This window comes from Falco cherrug, chromosome 5, assembly GCF_023634085.1.
Source record: "Falco cherrug isolate bFalChe1 chromosome 5, bFalChe1.pri, whole genome shotgun sequence".
Taxonomy (NCBI): Eukaryota; Metazoa; Chordata; class Aves; order Falconiformes; family Falconidae; genus Falco; species Falco cherrug.
Window position 1 is genome coordinate 34366649 of NC_073701.1, and position 22491 is coordinate 34389139.

The window sequence follows — 22491 nt, forward strand, 5'->3', positions numbered from 1 at the left end:
TTTTATTAAAAGGGATAAAATGGCAACTCAGATAAACACTGGTAGGTCTGTTGACTAAAATCGGCCATAGAACTTGAAAGCTTCTTGGTAATGGAGCCCATGCCAGTTTTGCCCAGAGCTGAGAGAGGCCATTGCCCATCTGTAAGGAGATGTTGCTCTGAAACCTCTCCTGCTGTTTCCAAGTGCATGATCCCAGCTCTGATACGGGGTCGCTGCTCTTGGCAGCTCCAGCCCACGAAGCCTTGGTGCTGTTGGAGGGGAGTCTGTGACAAACACAACCCAAAGGGAACCCTGGGGAACATGTCATTTGGGTTTTGGTTTGGTTTTTAGGTTTTTTACTTTCTTGCTCCAGGGCTCTTTTGCTCTATCGCTGTCAAGGGGAACACACCACAGGTAATTCCTACCCCTCAGAACACTATTCTCTCTTGATGGATAAGGGTTTTAAATACCTTTAAACTTAAGACACAATTGTATTTCAACCCTAGTGCCCAAGAGTGAAATCCCCTGGTCAGTTCACTTGTTCCCTCTTTGTTGTGATCTCTAGCTACTCCAAGCAGGCTGGAATTCTCTTTTATCCCATTACAGGCAGGATACTTACTGCTGCAAGTACTCCATTATTTTAGGAGTACTGGGCTTACTTCAGGATAAATGTAGCTCTCAATTTAAGTTTTATTTCAGTGTAAGCTTTACAGCATAAAGGATTGAATTTAACAGCAGGCTGAAGACTCTGGAAAAGGTTTTTGCAGTGACTACCTCCTGTTCTTGCAGTTGTTACTATTTCTATTTCTTTAATGAACCATTCAAAATCATTTGTAGTGGTGATACCAAAGGTTGGAATCATTCAGGACAGCATGAGATGACAGGCAGAAGTCAGAGGGTTAAATGAAAAGAAAAAAAAAAAAGAAAAGATTGGCTAGAGAACAGGAAATCTTTAGTAAAACTGATATCCTGCAAAATGATCTGTGCCTCAACTGCAGGGATGTGTAAGCCTCAGCTGGGAAATACCCATTACTGCAAGGATAACCAGAAGGTATGAGGAGAGTGCTGCAGAAGCTTGGATGTAATTGGTCTCTTTTATTTCAAAATGCTAATGATTATCTTTATTTCAAGTGCATTGACTGTTTATAGATGACTGAAACAGTCCTTACACAGCTATTTCGGTGAACGGTTTAGCTAAACCAGAGAAGAACCCATTTTTTTTCCAAGTTCTGTCCTGTCAGGTAAAAACATTGGCTCAGAGCTGCCACCCAATGACCAGACCTTGTAAAATCACTTAAATACAGGCTACCTGTGTTGCTGAGTTCTGTGAGACAATACAGCGGAGGCCAACTGATTTCTCACTGCGTGAAAAAGGCAGTGAAAGGCCATTTCCCCCTCCACTCCCTTTCCACTCCTCTTCCTCAACATCTGCATACCCCATCACTCATTGCCTTGCCTGCAACAAGATCGCTTGCTTAGAAAATTTAATTTGTTAACCTGTTAAACTTTGCTTTTCTGTATTGATTTTTCTGCTGGTTTTTCAAGTTGAGTCAGTTCAGAGTTGGGCAGGGAAGTGTCAGCACCAGCACAAAACAAGCAAGAAGGAATGAACTGCTGAGACCAGAGGAATGGGTAGAAGGGAGGTTTCAGCTGCAGCAAGTGTTTCTTTCAGCCCTGTTCTTGTCTAACTGCATCTGACATGCTACGAAGATTCCAAAGCTGGCTTTAAATACGCATGTTTGGATACCCAAAGCACTGTAGCCAACAGAGGGCCACGCAGGGTAATGCTCCTTGCCAAGGTGCTGGCTAGCCCGTTCAGCACGCAGAGAGTTCAGGTATTGATTCTTCCCAGGAGCTTCACTGCCTCACTGAAAGCTATCACCTCAGTGATCTCCGCAGCTTTCTGTGTGTCACCTATCAGAAAGTCTTTGCCCCTGGCTGAGCTGTAACATTTGGCAAAGCAAAGAAGATGAAGGGGGATTGCCACATGTATGTTCATTTAGCATCAAACAGCTGTCACCCACTTGAGTGCATTAGACAATGCCAACTGTTTTGTACCACTGAAGTGCTTATGAAAATATTTTGATTTGTAAAAAGTGTACAAAGTGACTCTGCTCCACTGCAGGAGGCAAACAACACAGTTTGTGGCAAAGTGTAGTGATGCACCAACAAGCCCTTTCAGTCTGTTTCCCTTCTGATGTAGCCTCTTAATAAGCCTTTCATGGATAGCAAAGGGCATTTGCTGCAAGCTGTACCATAATCCTGCAGCCTGCCTGCCCTAATGTCTATTAGAAATAGACCTGTAAATCTATGTGCTGATTCAGCCCACATTATGTTTTGTGTATTAGCTAACTGTGCCCTGAACTGCTCGCTTTCAGAATGCCAAACAATGTCAGTAGATTTCTGTTCAGTTCTATGTTTTCTGGACTAGGAGCTGCTGCAGTCTCTGAAGACAGCATTTATTATGTACTTGGAGTCATGCTGGTCATCACTGCTGGATGCAACACTGGGAACAGGGTGTTCCTACAGAGCTGTGCTGTTCAGCTGAAGCTAGAGTGATGTGTGGTCAGGCAGGAGCCACTTGGTGCTGATGTACAAGGAAAACCCACAGGGAAGATTCTACAAGCTGCCATTTGGCCGGTCTCATTAATCTGAATGACTTGGACATGTGCCCAGAAACATCTGAATTCCAAACAGTTAATTATTGGTGGTGGAAAATGATTATCATTAGTTACATTTTAACTTCCTTCACTATTTTATGAAGTCAGCATATTGTTATCTAATCCCCAGCTGATGAAGAGTGAAGTAACAACCCCAATTCTGCCCCAAAACAGTTCATATGAGGGAGCAGGCAACAATCTTTTAAAATACTGAAAGCTTGGGACCAGACAGGAAAGATCAGGGCACCACCATTCCCAGACATGTACTTTGTGATTGCTGCTCCAAACTGCTGTGCTTTGGAGATGGAAGGCAGGATCCTGCAATAAGGCCCATTAAATACTGTAAGAAAAACACATCAGGAAGCCCTGAAGACCCTACGTGTCTTGCATCATTCAAGCCCTTGGGCGGTCCTTGCTTACTGTCCAGGTACAGTCCCTGAACTTCAGATTGTGCAGACTGTGTGCTGGAAGCACATGCTTCTCTCTGAAAGACATTTATTTACCTTTGACCAAGGGAAAGGGCTTATGAGAGCTTTGGTAAGGGTCCATTCACATTGTGGGGCGATTTGCAAATTGGAGAAGTCCTGGGGCTTCTTGTAGCTTTCCTGTTCCCTTTAGGTGGGATAAGCTGTGTTTTTTTGCATTGGCTTGACCTACAAATAGTGCGGGCTTTAGTGAATACCCTGATGCCTCCTCAGGTGAGGTTCCATTTGGTTTTGCCCATTTGTGCTGCTCCCTGCCAGGGTAAGAGCTTTCCCTGAAATCCTCCATGTGGCAGATAAAACAACAAAACTAGAGTGGTGGGCAGAGAACCTTCCTTTCCTACCCCATGTGGACATCTGGTACCAATCATACAGAGTTGTGCCCAGGTTATTGCGTGGATGCTGGTTTGTGCCTTTCTGGCAAGAGTCCCTGAATTCACCTTGGAAACACCAATAGGGAGCTGGTCCTGTGCTTGGTGTGTCTAGCTGCTATCCATATACAGCCCTGAAGCTTCCATGTGTGGGAGTTTCACAGCCTTCAGTGTGGGGAGAGAGAGGCAGCATTCAGGTCCTTGGGCAAGCCTGGTTCATTCCCAGTGCATCCTCTGTACTTCTCTCTGGACTGCTGGGGCAGCTGTCAAAGTACTGTGAACCTTCTGGCAAACATGAGTTTGCACATACACACGCACCCGCACACCTCCTTCCACCTCCCGCCATCACCCTTTTACACTGCTCACAGGTCCTGCTCCACCTTACGTGCTTAGCAGATGAATTTCTATACGGCCTCCTTTCACCAGCACATCCCTCTGTGAGGGTGTGTGCCTCACACACTGATCAGCCCCGCCTTACAGTGACCAAGAAAGGGATTTGTTTTGCATTCACATTCAGATTTATCTTGCATTACTCTCCCCAAAGACACCCTAACTGAGAGGGGAAGAGAGCAATGGCAACACAGACAACTAGCAAGCAATGGGTTCGTGCTTTAGGTGGAGGTTTATTAGATGGCTGAGGAAAAAGATCTCTTGCTGAATGCACTCCAATCCTCAACCTCCATCTTCTTAGGCTTGCCTTTTTTTCTTCCCGTATTTGTCCTCCAATGTTTTCTGCATGTTGAGATTTAGGGCATTTTTCTGATGCCATTTTCCTGTAAAGGCAAATCGTAGTACAGTTACAGCCTCTGTTCTAATGCTATCATCCGTCAAGGATTCTTCTAGCTGTAGAGCTCCTCTCTTGTGAAAATGGCATTTTCTAGTCCCCCTGCACCTTTGTCCAAACCCATCCATTGTCCTTGGCAGAAGCAGCACCCATCTCAGGAAGTCAGCGATCTATTTTTCCTGGCAGAAGCCATACCTAGCTCATCAGTCCTCCTTCCGTGCCAATTCTTGGGATCCCTGATTGCCTTCTGAATTATATCAGGGGTGTAGGAATCTTTCATCAAGCTTCGGCTCTCCAGTGGGCCACCTACAAGGAACAGCAAATAAGGAACTGTACACAGAAACCACCCTACTGCAGTCCTTGAACTGAGCAGGGGAGCAACACCAGCAGTTCCAAGGGCTCAAGAAAAGGCATGTGTTGACTGCAGTACCTCTGATCAGGTGTGTGGCTAGGTGCTAGCTTCAGAATGTCCCGGGGGGAGTTTGTGTTTGTCAATTTACCAGCTTTTCATCCTCAAGTATGGGACACAACACAGAGGGTGCCACAAGGTATCATTTTTATCCGTATCCCAGTGCCCTTTCTTTAGTCAAGTGCCACTTACCTCCTGTTGAACCCACTCATTCATTCGAGTAACTTCCTATTCAGCAGCACAGCTCCATGAAAAGCACCATCTTACCACTCCAGGCCTTCCTGAGCTTTTTTTCTGCCATAATATGTAACAAATAGCTCCCAACTGTGACTTCTTTTATCCCCTCTTGACTTTTAGCCATTTGAGGGGGCTTTATTTTAATCTCTTATCCTTTCCTCATCATCTTCCTTTTTATTGTACTCTTTCTTTGATAATAATGATTTTGAGCTCCCTGGGGAAAGATGTTCTTCCTTTCTGTGTGACTGCACAAACCCAGGACAATGCAGTTTTCAATATCCCACAAGGTCTCGTAATGGAATGTACTGTATAAGGGAAGTGAATGTCTCATGCTGGTACATGAGAAACTGGAATCAGAGACAATTATTCTGGAGTATCTTGGACATGATGGTAACAAGAATGAGATGAATGCTTAATTCCCAATATGTGTTTAGTTGGAGGGATGCCTGGGGACCTTGGAAACAGAGCTTTGGTGAAGACATTTCAGAGCCCCACATCTCTAAAGGTCTTGAAATAATGTCAGTATTGGAATCAGAGGTAACTTGGGACTGGAGATGACAGGGGACATTGAATGGCAAATAGTGCCCATTTGGACATCTCTGAACATGGAGAACAGTGGTCATGATCCACCTTCATTTTTCACACCTTGAAAAAAAAAAAGGGTGAAAGATGAGAGAAGAGAGGGCTAGAATATATAGAAAGGGAGGCTCTAGCTTTCATTTCCTCAAGCACTGCAGCCTGGAAAAGCAGTGACTAAGGACAGAAGGGATAAGAGGAGAAAGTAAGGGTCACCAACAGTCAGATCCCTACCCAAAGTAGTGTGGCTGACCTGAGCCCTGGCAAAGTGTAGACAGAAACAGCTTTGAAGGTCAGGCATATCTAAGCGTGTCCCCTCACCTTGGAAAATATTTGACCTCAGGTTAAAACCCAGCTGGTTGTAATCAGCAGAAGATGTAGAGTTCAAGGAGTTTTTTAGCATTTCAGTACGCTCACTGATTCTCTTCTGTCCCACGATCAATGCTGCCTTGCACAGAGCTCCCTGTTCCTGAAAACAGGAAGAACAAGGAGCCACTGTCAGTCTACACTCCTTAAGTGCAGCAAACTCCTGGCATCTCCACCCCTGCATACCCGGGTCTGTCCTCGAGTCTCCCTCAGTGGCTTCTGTAGGCACTGAAACTGCATGGGACAAGTAGGACTGGTAAAAAGCAGGGGAATTAGAAAGGCATGGTGGTGTTGGGCCCTGGACTGGGTCCTGGTACCACACTGTTTTGCCTTGCTGGGTTGGGACTCTGTATGGCTGCAGCAACCTTATAAATGAAAGCGGGATGGAAAAACAAAATTAAAAAAGACATGAGACAGGCTGTCTGCAGAACGTGTCGCTACCCTGTAGTGTGAAGCCCAAACCCATCCCTTTACATGTCTTCTAGAAAACTGCTTTAACATACTGCTAATATCCCACCTGCTCAGCACCCTGCTACACCATAAAACCAGCCTTCAACCTGCCACAAAGGATACATGAAATGGCTTCCTCCAATACCTCGTCATTGCTGGTAAGTTCAGCTGCACTGGCAAATTTATATTTGTTATTAGCACGGATTAAACTGCTTCTGTTCTCCAGGAGCTTCCATTCTGCTTTCATATCTGGCTTTAATGATGCTAAGGACTCTTTGGCACTTAATCTGCTGCAGATCTTCTTGGCTGTGATGGTCTTCTGGGAAGATCCAGGCCCTCTAGACCTCAGTGTTTGCTGCTGGCCTGCTACTGGTTCTTTGGCATTTGAGACAGATTTGGTGTCTTTTGCTTCCCGCTGCCTGGACGTTGCAGACAGGTGGTAAGTGCTGCTCCTCTCTCTTGGCTTATGCCCCACTATTAGGTCTTCAGTGGCAGAACTATCTTCTCTTTTGTCTTCAAGGCTTCTTGAATGAGCACTCTGTGTGGGGGGAGTTTTGGCCTGCAGACTCTGTTTGCTCCCTTTTTCAGTCTGAATGCACTTTGCAAAAGGAGATGCCTGGGATTTAACAGATGTGGAATTCTGTGCTGTTCCCTGAGCCACTGGGCCCTTGGAGATCTTCCAGGAGGCTCTGCTGGAGCTCCTTTGGGACATTCTCTCTCTGCTGGGACCTAAACTTTCTGGAAGATGCTCCTTTTTCCCTTTCTCAGGTTCCACTTAAAGACAAAAACATTAACTCAGTGAATTTGATATTGTTTTAATGACAGATGGTGCCATAAATGGAGCTCGAAACAACTGGACATGTCATGGTGTCATTGTCAGACAAAACCAGAAACATTAAAGATCCCAAACAGGGAGAGAAAAGAGAAAAAACCCAACAACCTAGCAGCATTATACCAATCTTCCTGCTGAACCAGGTGAAGGCTCCTGAGGAGTCTTAAATGCTCTTGAGAGATGAACATTCACAGAATTGTGGAAGTAAAAATCTTGTGGTCAAACATGCACACAAAGGTCTGTGTTTTTTTATGTGTAAAGGCCGCTCCAAGACAGGATCACTCTCATGAACACGAACACGCTCTTACAGTCTCTGTGGCTCATGGGTATTTGCTGATGAGTTTACAGTACATCAGTGGCTTACTGTCCTTGTGCAACAAGACAGTGAGACAAATCCACCAGTGAAGGAAGACACACTTGGGGCAAGTGGATTTTAACCCATCAGCCTGGATCAACAGGATCCCTGTTTGAGAAGTTTTCACCCACAGAGGTACATGTAAATCTGAATGGCATGAAGAGAGGGAGGGAATGAAACACAGCCTCACAAGCTGTACTGCAAAGCAAGCTCTGAAGGAGGGAGAGCTTCTCTGCCATCCTGCTTACCTAAACTACTGTTGGCCAGCAAAAAGTCACTTTCTGCCACATCAGGTGTAGGGGAAGTTGGAACTTCTAGCACACCCTTGGAACAGAAACAAAGGCTGTGTCAGGCTCAGAGACAGGAAGGAAAGGGACAGTCGTCCTGCTTATCTTTAGATGACCTAGGTTATTCTCACACAAATGTATTATACACCATCCTAGATCAAGACAGAGCTGTCCCTGCCTGCACGGTTGTTCCTACAACCCACAATCCTCTCAGGTTAAACAAGCACAGAAGTCCTGCAGGATTTCACATTAACAACTCATGGGACAGCCTGCCTAGGACACGGCCAACCAGTGCTTCTGGGGAATACTGAGCTGCTAAAGTTTTCGCATGCAGTCGTGCAGATAGAAGCCAAAATGGAAATAAACTCAGTGAAAATGTGATATTTTTTTTATTCTATAGCACCCAGAGTTGTCAGATCTGTCATGTACTGTACAATTACAACAGTTCCTTCTCTTAGTGTATCAAAGGCCACAAAAAATGGGGAGAGGAGGTGATAAATATAAAATGCCTGTGCAATGCTGTCTATGCAAAGGAAGAGAGACAGGCTGGAGACAGGGTTTCTTCCCTGATTCTGGCACAGACCATCCCGTTTGTTTGCTAGTCCTGCTGATGTGATTGATCCAACTCCCAGCCTTTGCAAACTGCCTCCTGCAATAGGAGGAAGCTCATGCCTTTCCTGCAGAGGGAATGTCTGTGAACCCCTCAGTCATGTCCTGCTGATGGTCTGTTTCTCATCTCAGCAGGATCCTAGAGGCTTAGCCCATGTGCAACCTGTGACAGGTTACAACTGAAGCCATGGCCCACAGTGGTGAATATGGTAATTGTGAGCCTGCTGGCACTAGCATCAGTACAAATGGGATCTGGATCAGGTAGGGATATATGGCTGCATTTGTCAAATTAGCTCATGACATGACATATATGCTTACCTTCTGCTCCTGAGCTAGTTATTGGAATGAAGACACCACGTGTAGGAAGCCTACCAGTTCAAAGTCAACTCACCAGGGCTGACTTGAACCAGCAGCTTCTGTTTTATACTATGCCAGTACTTTGCAGCAGCACGTCTAGTACAACATTGGGATCTTGAAGCTGAAGTTACTGTATCAATCAGACCCCAGGAATCAGTGCTGTGCACTCTGCAAATGTATTGAGACAGAACCTCTCCCACAAAAAGAACAGGGCGGCCACAAGAGATGACGAGAGGAAGCTAGTCCTGGCTCACAGGGCACAAGCTGCTTCTTTTCTGTATCGCTTTTCATTCTTTTTAAAGAAGAGCCAAACATTTACACATGATCAAACTGCAGGAATCTGTGTTGCTAAATAAACTCCTGTGTTACCTCCCACCTCCTACTTAAAACAAAACCATGTCTGTTTGTTATTATTACTATATTCAGCGGAAAGAACTTTCCAGTCTGTTGTGTAAAAGCTCCTCCTCTCCTATTTCTTCCAAAGAAACAGAATTTCTGTGTAATGAGGCAATGTGCTCATTTCCCAAATCCCATTCATTGATAACTTTCATTTCCCCAGTTCCTCCTGGACAAAATGACACCGAAGCCTATTACACTGAAGCCAACTATTACTATTCTAGTTTGTAACAGTATATGATGTTATTGTTATTCCTTATTTTCATTTTACTTCTAAGCCTGAAGGTCCAAAGTCAAAGCACCACTCTGAGACTCTTACACCTTGATGCCAAGAAAGACTTTAAGCCCTTCTACCATCCTCCTGGATAACAGAAGACACAGACCTATGCCTACTTATTCCTCTGCTAGGCCAATTCTGTGAGGGACAACAGATGACATACCAGAGAAGACATATTTTGATCAAAGAGCTAAAAATGATTAAACTTGATCTTTCTTTCTGAATTAAAAAAGTCCCAAAAATGTACATTTAGCATAGCCTAACACTCTGGCTTTCCTGACATGCAGCTGTCGAGGAAAGATGGAACTGTCTTTCCCAGGCAGAATATTAACCTCCTCAGGCAGGTGTAGGAATTGGTACACCATTCTCACCAGCCACCAGATGTGGTCAAGAATGGTCTCATATGCCTGCCTCCAAAATACAGCCAGGCCTCCAAAATACAAGATTTTGGTGACCTTCCAGACCTGAGAAACCCCACAGGCATTAAACTGACATTGGATCTTTTTTTGGTTTTGGTGCGTTTTTTTGGTTTGGGTTTTTTTTTTTTTGTCTTTTTGTTTTAAAAAAAAGATCCAGAATTTAACAAGAGGCAAAGCCTCTTCTATAACTACCTCTCTCACCTGGTCCATGATCCCTGACATGGTGCTACAGTGGTTAGTACAAAGCAGGCACGTCCGGCTGAAGTCCAGCTATGGAGGTGGAATGAAGGCTGAAGAGCAGATATGGTTGCTAGGGAACATCCCTCCCTTTATGAGCTGTGGTCTCCATGGGAACCAGAAGAAACATGGCCGAGATCAGGGTCATCCTTACTGATTGAAAAAACAAATAAGGAGGAGAGTAAAAGGCTCGTATCTCATCAATCACCTGTGCCCAGAAGTTCTCATCACATACACAGGATTTCTTGGAGACTCATTAACACAGTTGTGATAATCAACAAGACCGTATTGCAGCAGAACTGGATCTCCTGTCACCCCTGAATGTTTCACATGAACTCACTGACCCCCATCAGAGAGGAGGGGGAAGATGCCCCCATTTTCCACGCTGGAAAAGGGGAGATGGTGGGCAGGCAAAAGGTCTTACGTTGAGTCAATGACAGAACCACAGCTTGGCCCTCCTCTGTTCAGCACCCAGTGCTGTAATTTAGCCCCAGGGTTTTCATCCATTCTGCTCTGCCAGGGACCTGAGCTCTCACCAGGCCACTGGAATTTCTGCAAGTCTCGAGGGAAGACCACAACTCTCCTTCATGTTGCAAAGCTGTTTTTCCCACCCAGCACAAGCAGGTCACAGGCAACAGAGAAGAATTAGAAATATTCACAGATAAATCTCTTAGAAGTAGATTTTATTCATTGTGAGAAACTGAAAGATCAATAGGAATCTGCTGATCATTCTTAGAAAAACTGGCAAAATATAAATCAGCATGCTCTTGCTTTATTTTCACCTGCTCCCTTTCCCTGTATCCTGGACTGGAGACAGCTGCTAGATCTCATTGCCCAAGAGAAACTCTCCTAGGCCTTGTTGCGCTTCAACTCAGAGACCTTGTAGCGAGGTGGGGCACGGTGGAACCACTCTGACCAGGAACCATCATAAACAGCCACATCACGCTTGCCACACAGGTAGGCTGCCAAGGCAATGTGACATGCTGTGACACCTTTGCGGCACGTGGCTGTCAGCGGCTTTGAGAGATCCACTTTCTTCTCCCGGAATATTTGTTGTATCTCCTCAATACTCTTCTCATGGCCAGTTTCTGTTAGGAATGAGCGGAAGGGTATGTTCACGGCACCAGGGATGTGACCAGATTCCAGCCCTGCAAGAGTGAACAACAGAAAGAAACTTGAGCAAGGAGACATTAACCTAGGTGATGAAAGACACCTGCAAAAGAGACATTAAAGAGACATCACTGCAAATACTCCCACTGTCTCCAAGATGCTAATTTGTTTCAGATGATAATGAAGATGCAAAGCAGTATGAGGCTAAAAAGAGGAGGACAAAGATTATTCAACTTTGCTGGTCAAAAATTCCTGAATTTTTAGCAAACTCTTTCCCCTCCTGAAAGCAGTAAGAGATAGAAATCTGAAGAAGCCCTAGACATGACAATAATCAACTACCACAGAAAAGATTGTAACAAAGACATTAAGGGGATCTGTGTAAAGAGGAATGCAGCAGTGCATTTCTGACCTCCCCCAAGTATGCCAGCAGCGTGCAATGACACAGCTTTCAGAAGCAGAAGTGTGACTTGTATGTGGAATTTGTGAAAAGTTATGTTCACAGTTTATTCTTCTGTCACCTTGAAATCATATTTCAGGAAAGTAAAGCAACCTCAAAGTCAGCCACATTACTGTTGAGGTAGCTATCCTGAGACAATGGGGTCAGAGAAGTAAGAATTTAGATTTTGTATCACTTTTTATCTGCTCCATGGATGAAATCAGCATGGGTTCTGGTTTTTTTACTGGTATAAACAACCACTTCAGGGAAGTTGAAAGTTGCATCTCAAGTACAAGGTCTTTAGAGAGTTTTCATTGCGCTCTTGAAATTCAAACTCTGTCACTATAGGCTTAGCAAAGTCCATTACACTCCGTGGAAGCTTTTCCACTGACTTCAAGAGGCTTTTGATTGAGCCTTATTGGAGCAGGAAACATTACATATTATGTTAGAAATGCATTTCAGGGAATGGTTCCTTGCTAGGTCTGGACTTCTAATGGGACAGCCCTGGGAAAGTCACATGAATAGTAATGTTTCACTGACAGCTGTCCACCTGCCTAAGTTATCAGGGTAACTGATCTCAGGAGATGGGACAGATTGGGGTGGGGAACCTCTGTTACAGTCAAATGATTAAATTATATCTAGTCAGAGACTGACATCACACATTATAATGACACTGCAGTTTCATCACTCATGCAGAGTGATGTCATGACATATGTCATAAGGGGAAAACAGGGTTTTGGTGAGGTACTGAGGAGGGGATTTTTTCTCTGCTGGGCAAAGACTGAGAGCCTAAAGACAACCAAAATTGCTGAGCCAGCTTCACAAGATCTCTCCCTGTTCCAGATGGACCCTCTTTGTCAGCACCCCCAGAGTGCCTTAGTAATCTGGCACTGTTGTCTACCAATCACCTCATGAATCCTTCAGAAGTGTTTAGCATTACAGGGAGAAGTCAGGAGAATAACTGCTGACTTCTGGAGGAACCAATATTTAAAAAAAAAAACAAAAAAACAAACAACAAAACCAACCAAACAAAAAAAGACAGTATTTTGGACTGTTGCTTTCACCACATTTTTTCCAGTTCCAGAAAACAACAGTTCATCGCTTCAGTACAGAGAACTGCAAACCCCATGCTTATTAATATAGTGTCTGTATGACAGAGAGGAAATAAAAACAATACAAAAAATGAGTGTGAGAAAACCTTGCTTGTAGTTCTCAGACTGCAGAGCTTCTTACTGGAGAGTTACATGCCTGGGTTAGGCTGCTGCTTTTCCACAGAGTGAATGGTCCTGACCCTGTCCTTTGGCAAGCGATTTCTGCAAGGCTCTGCTGCAGTACTGGTGATCACCAGGCAAGTCTGTGAGCTGCAGAACAGCGCTGTCACACCATCCTAGGGCACTGGGAAGTGTACTGAGATCAAGAAGTCCTGGGAGCTGAACTAGAAGGGCCAGGTCTTGCTCAAAAAAGCTTGCTGGGCCACTGATTCAATTCTTATTGATCACTTTTCTAGACTGTTCACACATCTTAAAATAGGTAGAGGTTTGTACCCCAGTCTTATGGAGACTGGCATGACATACACTCACCACCCTTAAATAACTCTTCAGTTAGGAGCTGAGCGGGTCTGAAGAGAACAGTCTCATTTTAGAGCATTTTTTACTTTGATCTGTCGGGAGACTTTCTTGATCCAGAGATTCAAGAGTCTGTTGGAGTCGGAGACCAGTGCTTGCACTCTGTGAGTAAAAGATGGGGAAACCTGTAAAAACTGCATTTACTGATGCATGTGGGTGTTCAGCTGAAAGAAAGAGCTGACATTGCACAACCACAATCCCTTGGACTGCCTAAGAAGCGCTCTTGAGTGACTGAGGATGTTTTATCATGTCTCTGTCTGCTAGGACAAGAGCAGAGAAACACAGGACTGGAAGGCGAGGCTGGACACAGCTGGGATCTGAAATGGGGAGAGGATACATCTGCTCCTGCCTCGTATGACACTGAGCATACTCCACGCCAGATTCATGCAGTCACCCTTAGAAAGTCCAGGAAGGAACCCTAGGATTACAAAGCCTAGCTGCCAGCTACTACAGAGATTTCTTTATAGGGTCTCTCTCATAAAAGCATCCATCTCAGAACCAGTTTGGATTCCTGCCACAAAACTTCCTGCTGAAACACCTCCTTGCTCATGGAGGAATTTCATTTCCAATGTTAAACTTGTCACAGTCAGTCCATACAGCATTTATCCCTGAGCTAACATTGCCCTGCGGCTGAAATAGTTTTTCTCCTTTTCTGCTATTGCTCCGACATACTGAGGGTGAGCATTCAGCATTCCTAACAGCCTCATGGCCTTAGCCTAAACCTAGTAAGAGCTCTTTAGATACACTTTTCACTGTCTTGGCCATCTAGGAACAGTTCTAAGTGACCACCAGGCTTCTAGGTAAGGAAGTGGCATTTCCTAGCATCTCGACTGGTACACAGGAGGTTAATAATTGCTGTTTTCAAGGCTAAACTGCATCTGAGGTTCTTGCACCCAACTAATTCACTCAAGTCTTACACTCTTCTATTGCTTCCAAATGTGTGTCTTCAGCTTGTAAGAGAAACTACAAGCAATTAAGTGTTTTGGGCTACTAAGCATCCAACCCCGCTCTCTCTAGCCTTATACCTCCTGTCACTCTATCACTGCAGGCGGTACCTCACATAATACTCCCTACATGATCATTTAAACCTTCCCAAGACTGTGCCAGCAACACATTTCAGTAAAAACTACCTATTTTCAGTGGCTCAATAATTCAGAAAAATATTAAATAGAACATAGAAGCATAACGATGGGACCGTGCTGGCAGCTTCCAGCCCCACAGATCTGCTTTCAGCACAAGCTACTGTTATTTTCCTTATCTCCCTTTCAGTCATTTTTTTAGGAATCTAACAGTACTTGTGCTATTTGCCCCCTTCTCGTGATGAACTAATGATTGCCCCTCTAATATTATGTCCAAAGTATTAATGAAGTCCAAATGGAACAAGTCTACCTCATAGGTGCTTCCAGTGATGGAAGAACAGATCAGACATAACTTCCAGGCATGCAGGTTCCCATTTCCCTTATCTGGCAAATCAATTCTGTTGGCAAGGAAATAGAGCCTTTGGCTGCAGTGCAAATTTGCCAAGGTATTTTATGTAATTTTGCCTTCACTTCAGATAACTTTTCTTGAAGAGTTTTTTGAAAGCCTTCCCAGTCTATCCATGTTATAATGGATCAACAGTTGTTGTATTGTGCTGTACCTCCCGTGCTAAATACAAACTTTGCTAGTGTTTCTGTCCCATGGAACCATGCTCTGATTAAATTTATTAAATTCTTGCCTCATGGAGTTGCAATGTCACATGACTGATTTTCAACACGTATTTGGGGTGAAGATCGCCTGCTTCACACATCTCTTTTGGTTATACTCCCTCTCTAGAAATGTTCGTTTTCCACTTCTTTCCCCTTCTTCTTGCTACCCCTCCCCCTACTCTGCAGACTTAGCCTCAGGGGGGAGGAAAAAACACACACAGCAGCACAGACTCAGTATAATTCTGAGGCTGTACACAAATAATCTTTCATTTGGAACCCCTGCTAACTGCATAGCAACCCTATTTACTCTTTCGCTCCTTGTTCTCTTTTTATTCACTTTGCTCCAGCAGTTTTTGTTATTTGTTTTAATTCCTTTTGCCAGGTCTCACTCAGCTTGGCATCTGGCAATTCTCCCTCACAATTTGTAACCTGTGGTATGTTAACTTCTTCACTGCTTAATCCTCTTTTCCACATCTGTTAAGATTCTCTGCTTAAATATGTATATATTTTGTCGGCTATTTACCTAGCCCCTTCTCTCTAACCTTTCCCTTTGCGATGAAACCTCCAGATGGAATTTCTTAAAGTCAAAAAGATAAAAGATGTGCCTTGCCCACATTTAACTCCCCCGGTCTTGGAGTTGGCTGGCTGCAGATAGCTTTTCCTTTCCAAATGCCTCCTCTGTTGCCTCCTTTTTTATCTCTCTCTTCCATTCAAATTGTATGCCTTGGAAGGGACCATTAGTGATCTCACCTAATGTACCACGAACTCACTGGAAGGAACACTTTCAAGATTGGTCCTGGCCACCTCCCTGCGAGTCCTCGCAGTCAGATCAATAGGTCTTTCCCACCAATGTCAAAATACTGTGTGTGTGTCAGCCAGAAGAGTCAATTCTAAGAATCAGAAGGGCCGCAGCCCTAATTCTGGCAGCTGATGTTTATCAGCTTTGTCACAGGAACGGACAGCTTTGGACTGTAGGTTCCTGTGGGCTGAAATGATACAGTCTCTCACTATGTTGTACCTTGAATATGACTTCCTGGTCAAAATAGAGCCAGCCTACTCCCAGCTGCAGACTCCACTTGGACAAGAGAGAGAAGCAGCAGCTTCTTTTCATTCTCACTTTCATTGCCACTGAACATTCAAGCCGAACAAAAGCTTTATGTTTGGGGCAGGGAGGACTGAAAGCTGGGAAAACAGGCAAAACCTGAAGAGTTGTTAATGCACAAGGGAGACAAGGACTACCCAAGGGCTGAGAAGAAGAAAAATAACTGGAAGTTCAAGAAATTACTTTGGATTTGCTTTATTTTTTAGATGATGGGTTTGTTGTCTGGCAACTTTCCCCTCTTTTCTCAGGTGTCTGCAAAATAATTCAGCAATTGCAACTTTTCTGTATGCATTTGTTCAGCTGTAATTCTTGTTCCTCAGTTTTCAGTGCCCAGTACTCGTCAGCACTGATAACCATCATGCAATTACTTTTATCATCTGCCCCTGGATTGCCTGGGATTGTCTCAGTTCAGGCTGGTTGCATAGACCTGCACCCTACAGCACCTGAGTAAGCAGGCCCATTCAGAACCTAGCTGGGCCATTGCTGAATCACAGCTAGTCAGCAGGCCTGAGGTACTAGCTCCTCCAGAAACACAGCACTGTGCAGGGACACCTTTAAACACTCGGTGCATAGTTCAGAGCTGCACATCTGACAGGCTTATGCTGCACATCACACATGAACATCCAATCTTGTTCATCCAAAGCAATACCTGCATTTAAGACCTACGAGACCTGGCTTATAGAAACACCATCCTTTTTTCTCCACCCTGGCAACCTGGGTAAACCTCTCCCAGCAACTAAAAATTAACCACATATTATGGCTTATCTTAAACACTTCACAGGTCTAAATCCCAGCAAGGTAGCTGCTGCATTAAAATAAAACAGGGACAGCTAATTCTTACCACAAGGAACTGAAAAACTAAAGAGGCAAAAGAGGGAGCTGAAATTAGCTTCTTCTAGAGATGGAGTTCATGGAACTGGAGAGATTAATTGACTTAATTAGGAAGTCAAGAGCTGAGGCAATAATTAAACTGAAATCACCTGAGAATGCAGCAAGTTCCTTAACCTCAAGATCATTCTTCTTCTCTAAATTGCAGGCAACATTTCTCCTCCCTGATTGGATCACCTCTGTAATTAATCAGCATTGATTTCAAATTGCTCTTTTAGGTGTAAGTGTTGCCTTTTACCCACTGCTGGGTACAGCTACTGGCTAGCCTGGTTCAGAAGGCTGTCAAGCTCCTGCGGAACGAGCAGCTGCAGCTGGAGTGCTTACCCTGCTGGATCTGCTGTGGGAAGCAAAACTGGACCACCACAAATAAACTGTTCCATGCTGACTCATTTCAAAAGAAAAAATCTGGTTTTAAAACACTGTCAGGGGTTGTGGCATTTGTCACCTGGTAACAACTCCCACTTTGGGAAAGAGAACACAAAATCCACCAGCTCCCAGCAAGGAGTGTTTTATTCACATCTTGAGGTTAAAATTCAACTGTCAATGTCAAAGTGCAGTAGGGCTGCAGTAGGTGAAGGAACAGAAAAAGCGATAAGCCTAACTGCCCCTCTCTCTCTGCAACAGTCGCCTCTGTCGCTCCCGTTACCTTTCTCGCCTTCTGCATTGTCTTGCACAGGTCAAGTGTGTTTGATGGGGGGTGCCCACTGCAGACACTTAGGCAAACCACGTGCTACAGCCAAACGCTACTGAGGTTTGGACGTGGTAATTTCTTTCAGGAGTTACACACAATGACCGTACAGCAGCGTATGAAAACAGCCAGAACAGAATGACAACTGACCTGCAAAGCAGCAGCGCAGTACTTGCCTCAGGACCACAGAGGCTGGCTGCACACCCGCTCCTGCAGTGTGGAGCTCAACTCAGACCCAAAAACTGTTGCTGAGCTTTTGTTTGCTTTTTTGAAACTCTGCAATTCTTTCTAAATCACTTCTGTGATTCCCTTTCAGAGAAGAGGTTATTCTGGGATACACCAAGGCTTAAATTACACAGTAAGGGCCACCTCTACCAACCACCTTAAATTTCATTCCAGGCACATTGCGCTACTAGCTGTCCCTACTGCACAGGACTTCTTCCACCCCTGCTGATTGCACGTCCAGTATTTGACTGAGGTAACAAAATTAATTTTTGTTCCTATTACTTGGGGCATCCAAAAGAGAGAAGCTGACAGCCAATACATTCACGAAGGGTTTGGGGCTTTTCTTACGAAGGACAAAGATCAGGTTAAGCAAGTTCTCTATTTGCTGGAAACCAGAGTGAGAAGGAAAATGTCTCTCGGGTTACTGTGCTGCCTAAAACCTGGGCTTTTGCTCGTGCATTCATTATGGTGAGGGTTGCCTGTATGAATACTGATAGTTTGTGCGTGTCTGCTAGTGTTAGATAGGACCGTGAGCAAACCACTGGGAGTTCTTACCTCCTGCGTTTGCATTCTGTCTGATTAACTTCTGCAGAGTGTGGGATGGGGGATCCTGGAACCAACTGACTGCAGACCTTTCCTGCTATTTCCTCCTGCAGCTTTACAACCAACTACAAAAAAATCATTCTGTGAGGGCACCGGGATCCAAATGCTCAACTGTGGATCCTTTAAGGTAAATTGCCGAGTTAGGCAGAGGCACGCCTGGGCATAAGGAAAATGTTTGCTGGTGGGGAGGAGTTGTTTCGCCCAGAGCCATATCAACACTCATCCCGCTCTGGTGCAGGGGGGCAGGTGCCATTCCCACCTCCATTACCTTGGTCCAGCTCTGTGCCCTGGAACCGGCCCTCGGGGCGGGAATCCACCACCTGGAACTGCAGGGATACCACATTCTGGATCATCTCCTCGAAGGTCTTCAGCAGAGCCATGTTCAGCTTGGCCTTAAAGACAGCTGGGGCGGGCTGGCTGACCTCCGCCGTGACAGGGTGGCCCTCCTTCACCCAGTTCTTGAAGCCACCGTTCAGCACAGAGACCTCCTTGTGCCCGAAGGCCCGGAACATCCACCAGGCGCGGGGCGCGTAGAAGGTGCCCAGCTCGTCCCCGTCGTACACCACCACGTGGGTGTCGTTGCTGACCCCCAGGCGCCCCACATAGTCGGCGAAGTGGGACTCGCTGGGCAGCATGAAGTCGTAGGGGGAGGCCTGGTCCCGGCACTCCTCGATGTCGAAGAAGGACGCGCCGGGGATGTGCCTCTCCTTGAACTCCTGCCGGGCATTCCGCTCCTGTGGCGGGTACCAGGAGGCGTCCAGAACCCGCAGGCCCGGTCCCACCCGCCCGGCCCGCACGGCCTCCGAGAGCCATTTGGCGGTGACCAGCGGCCTGCTCAGCACCTGCCGCGCCATCCCGGAGGGCCGAGGCCGGGAGGGGGCGCCGCCGCCGCCGGGGACACGGACACACACACACAAAATGGCGGCGGCGGGCGGCCGCTGGCCGGGGGGCGGCCCGAGGGGGCGGCGCGGGGCCGGGTCGCACCGCCCGGGACCGGCCCCCTGGGAGGACCCCGGTTCCCGCCCCCCGGCGGCGGCCATGGCTGGCGGGGACCGAGGGCGGGTGCTGCTCGGCTGAGGCCCGGCACGGAGGTACGGGGCGTCGCGGCAGGACGGCCCCGCTCCTCCCCCCGCTGCTGCGCGGAGGGAGCCGCGGCCCCGCCGGGGCTGGGGGCGTCCGGGGCGGGAGGGGTCGCAGCGGGAGGCGGCGGGGGCTCAGGCTGCGTGAGGGGCGCCAGGGCCCCGGTGAGGCCTCGGCTGGAGACGTGCTCCGGGGCGGTGAGAGCGGTGGGGCAGAGCCCCCCTCGTCGCGGGGCCGTGCCTGGCCGCGGGCGCTCGGTCCCCGCAGCGCAGGGTCCCCGGGGCAGCCGCTGCTGTCAGCGTGGCCGGTGGTCGCTGGAGGTGCGGAGACCGGGTGGCCTTCGGGAGTCTGGGCGCAGGGCAGGGCCGTGCCGTGGCTGTCCCGCCCGGGGCAGGGTTTGGGCTGAGCTCTCTGAAACCGTTTCCAGGGCTGGAGCATTTCAGCCCCCTCAGTGTAGGCTTAGCCAGCACCTCAGTGCAGACGCAGGTCTTTGGTCCTAAAATGCATCTTCATCCATTTGCTTTTTGTAAGCTGGTCTCGTATTTTGTGACTTTCTTCCTTTTGCAGTCAGGTGGATTCAGGCAGATCCCAGGAATCGGGTAATTTCATCCAGGACTCGGGAACAATGTCACAACAACTCCTCTACCGTGCGCTTGTGTCTGCCAAATGGCTTTCGGAAGCCATCAAGTCCCAGCAGGCTGGTCTCGCCTTGAGAATCGTGGATGCATCATGGTATTTGCCAAAGATGAAGCGTGACCCAAAGCGGGAATTTGAGGAGCGCCATATCCCTGGAGCAGTTTTCTTCGACATCGATCAGTGCAGTGATCGTACTTCACCTTACGATCACATGCTGCCCAAGGCTGATGACTTTGCTGAGTATGTGGGGAAGCTGGGTGTGGGGAATGATTCCCATGTTGTGGTGTATGATGGCAGCGACCAAGGTCTCTTCTCAGCACCCCGGGTGTGGTGGATGTTCCGGGCCTTCGGACATGAAGCCGTCTCCCTTCTGGATGGTGGCCTGAAGAACTGGCAGCGAGAAGGGAATGCAGTGAGCTCTGGGAAAAGCCAGATATCTCCCTCAGAGTTCCACGCCTCCCTGGACAAGTCCCTGGTGAAAACATACGAAGATGTCTTAGATAACTTGGATTCCCACCGCTTCCAGCTAGTGGATGCGCGCGCTGCAGGACGGTTCCGGGGAGTAGAGCCAGAGCCCCGAGATGGTAATGTGCTTCATTTAAGGTGCCGATCAGTTTGACTTCAGTAGAGGTGATGAAGGGAAATATGGTTGTCCTTTATGGGATGGGACCAGAGGCAGTGTATCCACCTGTCCTCCCCTCCTTTTGACTAGCAAGTGCTGCTCTTTGAAAATTCAGGAGTGGGGCAGCTGTGTATTTTTTGCTCTTGTGAGGAGCTGGGTTGAGAAGCATAGCTTTCATACACCTCAAAGATAGTCATTGGTCTCTTCGTGTACTGGTGCTACCCTCCTCCTCAGAAGGGCCTGTGGAGGTGCTTCAGTCAGTGCCTCATCAGAGAGGGTTGCTCACATATGGGCAGCATGGAGGGAACTGGGAGGAAGAACAGAACTTGACAGCATGGTGTCCATGTGGTAACCTGAAGGTTAGAGCCATCATTCCTGAGTAATCAATAACCTAGTAAAGCAAAGTTTAACAAAAATAAATATATTTGTTTTTAAAAAATACACTAAACAATAAATATTCTTCCCAGTGAAACAGAGAACGGGTTTTGAAATAGATTTGTCCTAGACAGCAGAGGTTAATTCCTATCTGTATTGCTTTTCCTCCAGGAATCGAGCCTGGTCATGTCCCTGGGTCGATGAATATCCCCTTCTCCGATTTTCTCACAGAGGCTGGCTTAGAGAAGACCCCTGAACAGATCCGCAGTCTGTTCCAGGAGAAGAAGGTGGACCTCTTAAAGCCGGTGGTAGCCACATGTGGCTCTGGGGTCACTGCCTGCCACGTGGCTCTGGGGGCATACCTCTGTGGCAAACCAGATGTTGCTGTGTATGATGGGGCCTGGGTGGAATGGTACATGCGGGCACAGCCTGAAAATATTATTTCTGAGGGAAAGGGGAAGACAGTGTAATGAGCTGCTTCGTCTCCCATTGTGCAGATAATTTGCCTTGAAACAGGATTTGGAAAAGATGGGTTTAGCATTCCTGGTTAAGTGTCTTGAGGTCAAGGGGTTGGGTAACAAGTGTGGGCACGTGGTGCTTTGACACTTTTTCCTTACCCTACTGCTCCTGCTTAGGAGCATAAAGATGACCTGGGCAGCCAGCTCTAGGTGACCTTGCTTGAGCAAGTGGCGTGAACCAGATATCCTCCCAAGGTTGCTTCCAACCTCAGCCATTCTATGATTCTGTGGCCTTTTTATGAAATCAGATGGGAGAGAGTGCTGGTGGCAGCATGGGGAAGTAGTTGAACCAAGCCAAGCTCATGACTTGAGACATTTCACCATGTTCACTCATAGGATGGTCGTACTTGTACAACTGTGCCTCATGATCCTGCTCTCTGCCTCTGTCCTACAAGCCATCCGTGCACTTTATGGACATTTTGAGTGTAAAACTTTGGGGAAAGACATAGCTGTTAAAGGAGCAAATATGGTTTCCAGGTTGGCACTTGGGTTAGAGACTTGGTTTGGATTTCTTCTTGCACTTGGACTCTTACCTGAAGTGTGTACTTAGCCAGTTTTGTACCCCCGTAGTCCAAAATTCCTCTTGAGAAAAAGAGAAGATTCTGGGATTAAAAAAGGGTAAATAAACATGTGTTTCAAGGTCTTTCTGCTGAATCAAACTTATATGAGTGTTGCGTGGGTAGTTCCTTTTCAGGAACTCTGTTTTTATGGGATCCCTTTGTCTTGATGATTCAAATGAGATGTTTCCTTTTCTCCATGAGTAGAACTATGTCTCTTACCCTCAACAAGCTATTTGGCCCAGGAAAGAAAAT

General features: G+C 46.6%; 3 protein-coding genes across 4 annotated transcripts; 1 reads left to right on the forward strand and 2 right to left on the reverse strand.

Moving 5' to 3' along the window:
• Positions 1-2478: 2478 nt before the first annotated feature.
• On the reverse strand, positions 2479-6393 carry CIMIP4 (ciliary microtubule inner protein 4). 2 transcript variants are annotated; one of them, XM_027816015.2, is made up of 4 exons: positions 6051-6393; positions 5820-5967; positions 4472-4582; positions 2479-4265 (listed from the first exon to the last, which is right to left on the reverse strand). In XM_027816015.2, the coding sequence occupies exons 1-4, from the start codon at positions 6102-6104 to the stop codon at positions 4180-4182; spliced, it is 399 nt and encodes a 132-aa protein (XP_027671816.2). In that variant the 5' UTR covers positions 6105-6393; the 3' UTR covers positions 2479-4179. The 2 variants fall into 2 exon arrangements, with proteins under 2 accessions (XP_027671816.2, XP_055567506.1); XM_055711531.1 differs by having other exon boundaries at positions 5820-6393.
• Positions 6394-10751: 4358 nt separating this feature from the next.
• On the reverse strand, positions 10752-19381 carry TST (thiosulfate sulfurtransferase). Its single transcript, XM_005446765.4, has 2 exons — positions 18717-19381; positions 10752-11231 (listed from the first exon to the last, which is right to left on the reverse strand). The coding sequence occupies exons 1-2, from the start codon at positions 19300-19302 to the stop codon at positions 10933-10935; spliced, it is 885 nt and encodes a 294-aa protein (XP_005446822.3). The 5' UTR covers positions 19303-19381; the 3' UTR covers positions 10752-10932.
• Positions 19382-19398: 17 nt separating this feature from the next.
• MPST (mercaptopyruvate sulfurtransferase) lies at positions 19399-22322 on the forward strand. Its single transcript, XM_055711530.1, has 3 exons — positions 19399-19539; positions 20096-20748; positions 21333-22322. The coding sequence occupies exons 2-3, from the start codon at positions 20154-20156 to the stop codon at positions 21629-21631; spliced, it is 894 nt and encodes a 297-aa protein (XP_055567505.1). The 5' UTR covers positions 19399-19539; positions 20096-20153; the 3' UTR covers positions 21632-22322.
• The last annotated feature ends 169 nt before the right edge of the window (positions 22323-22491 follow it).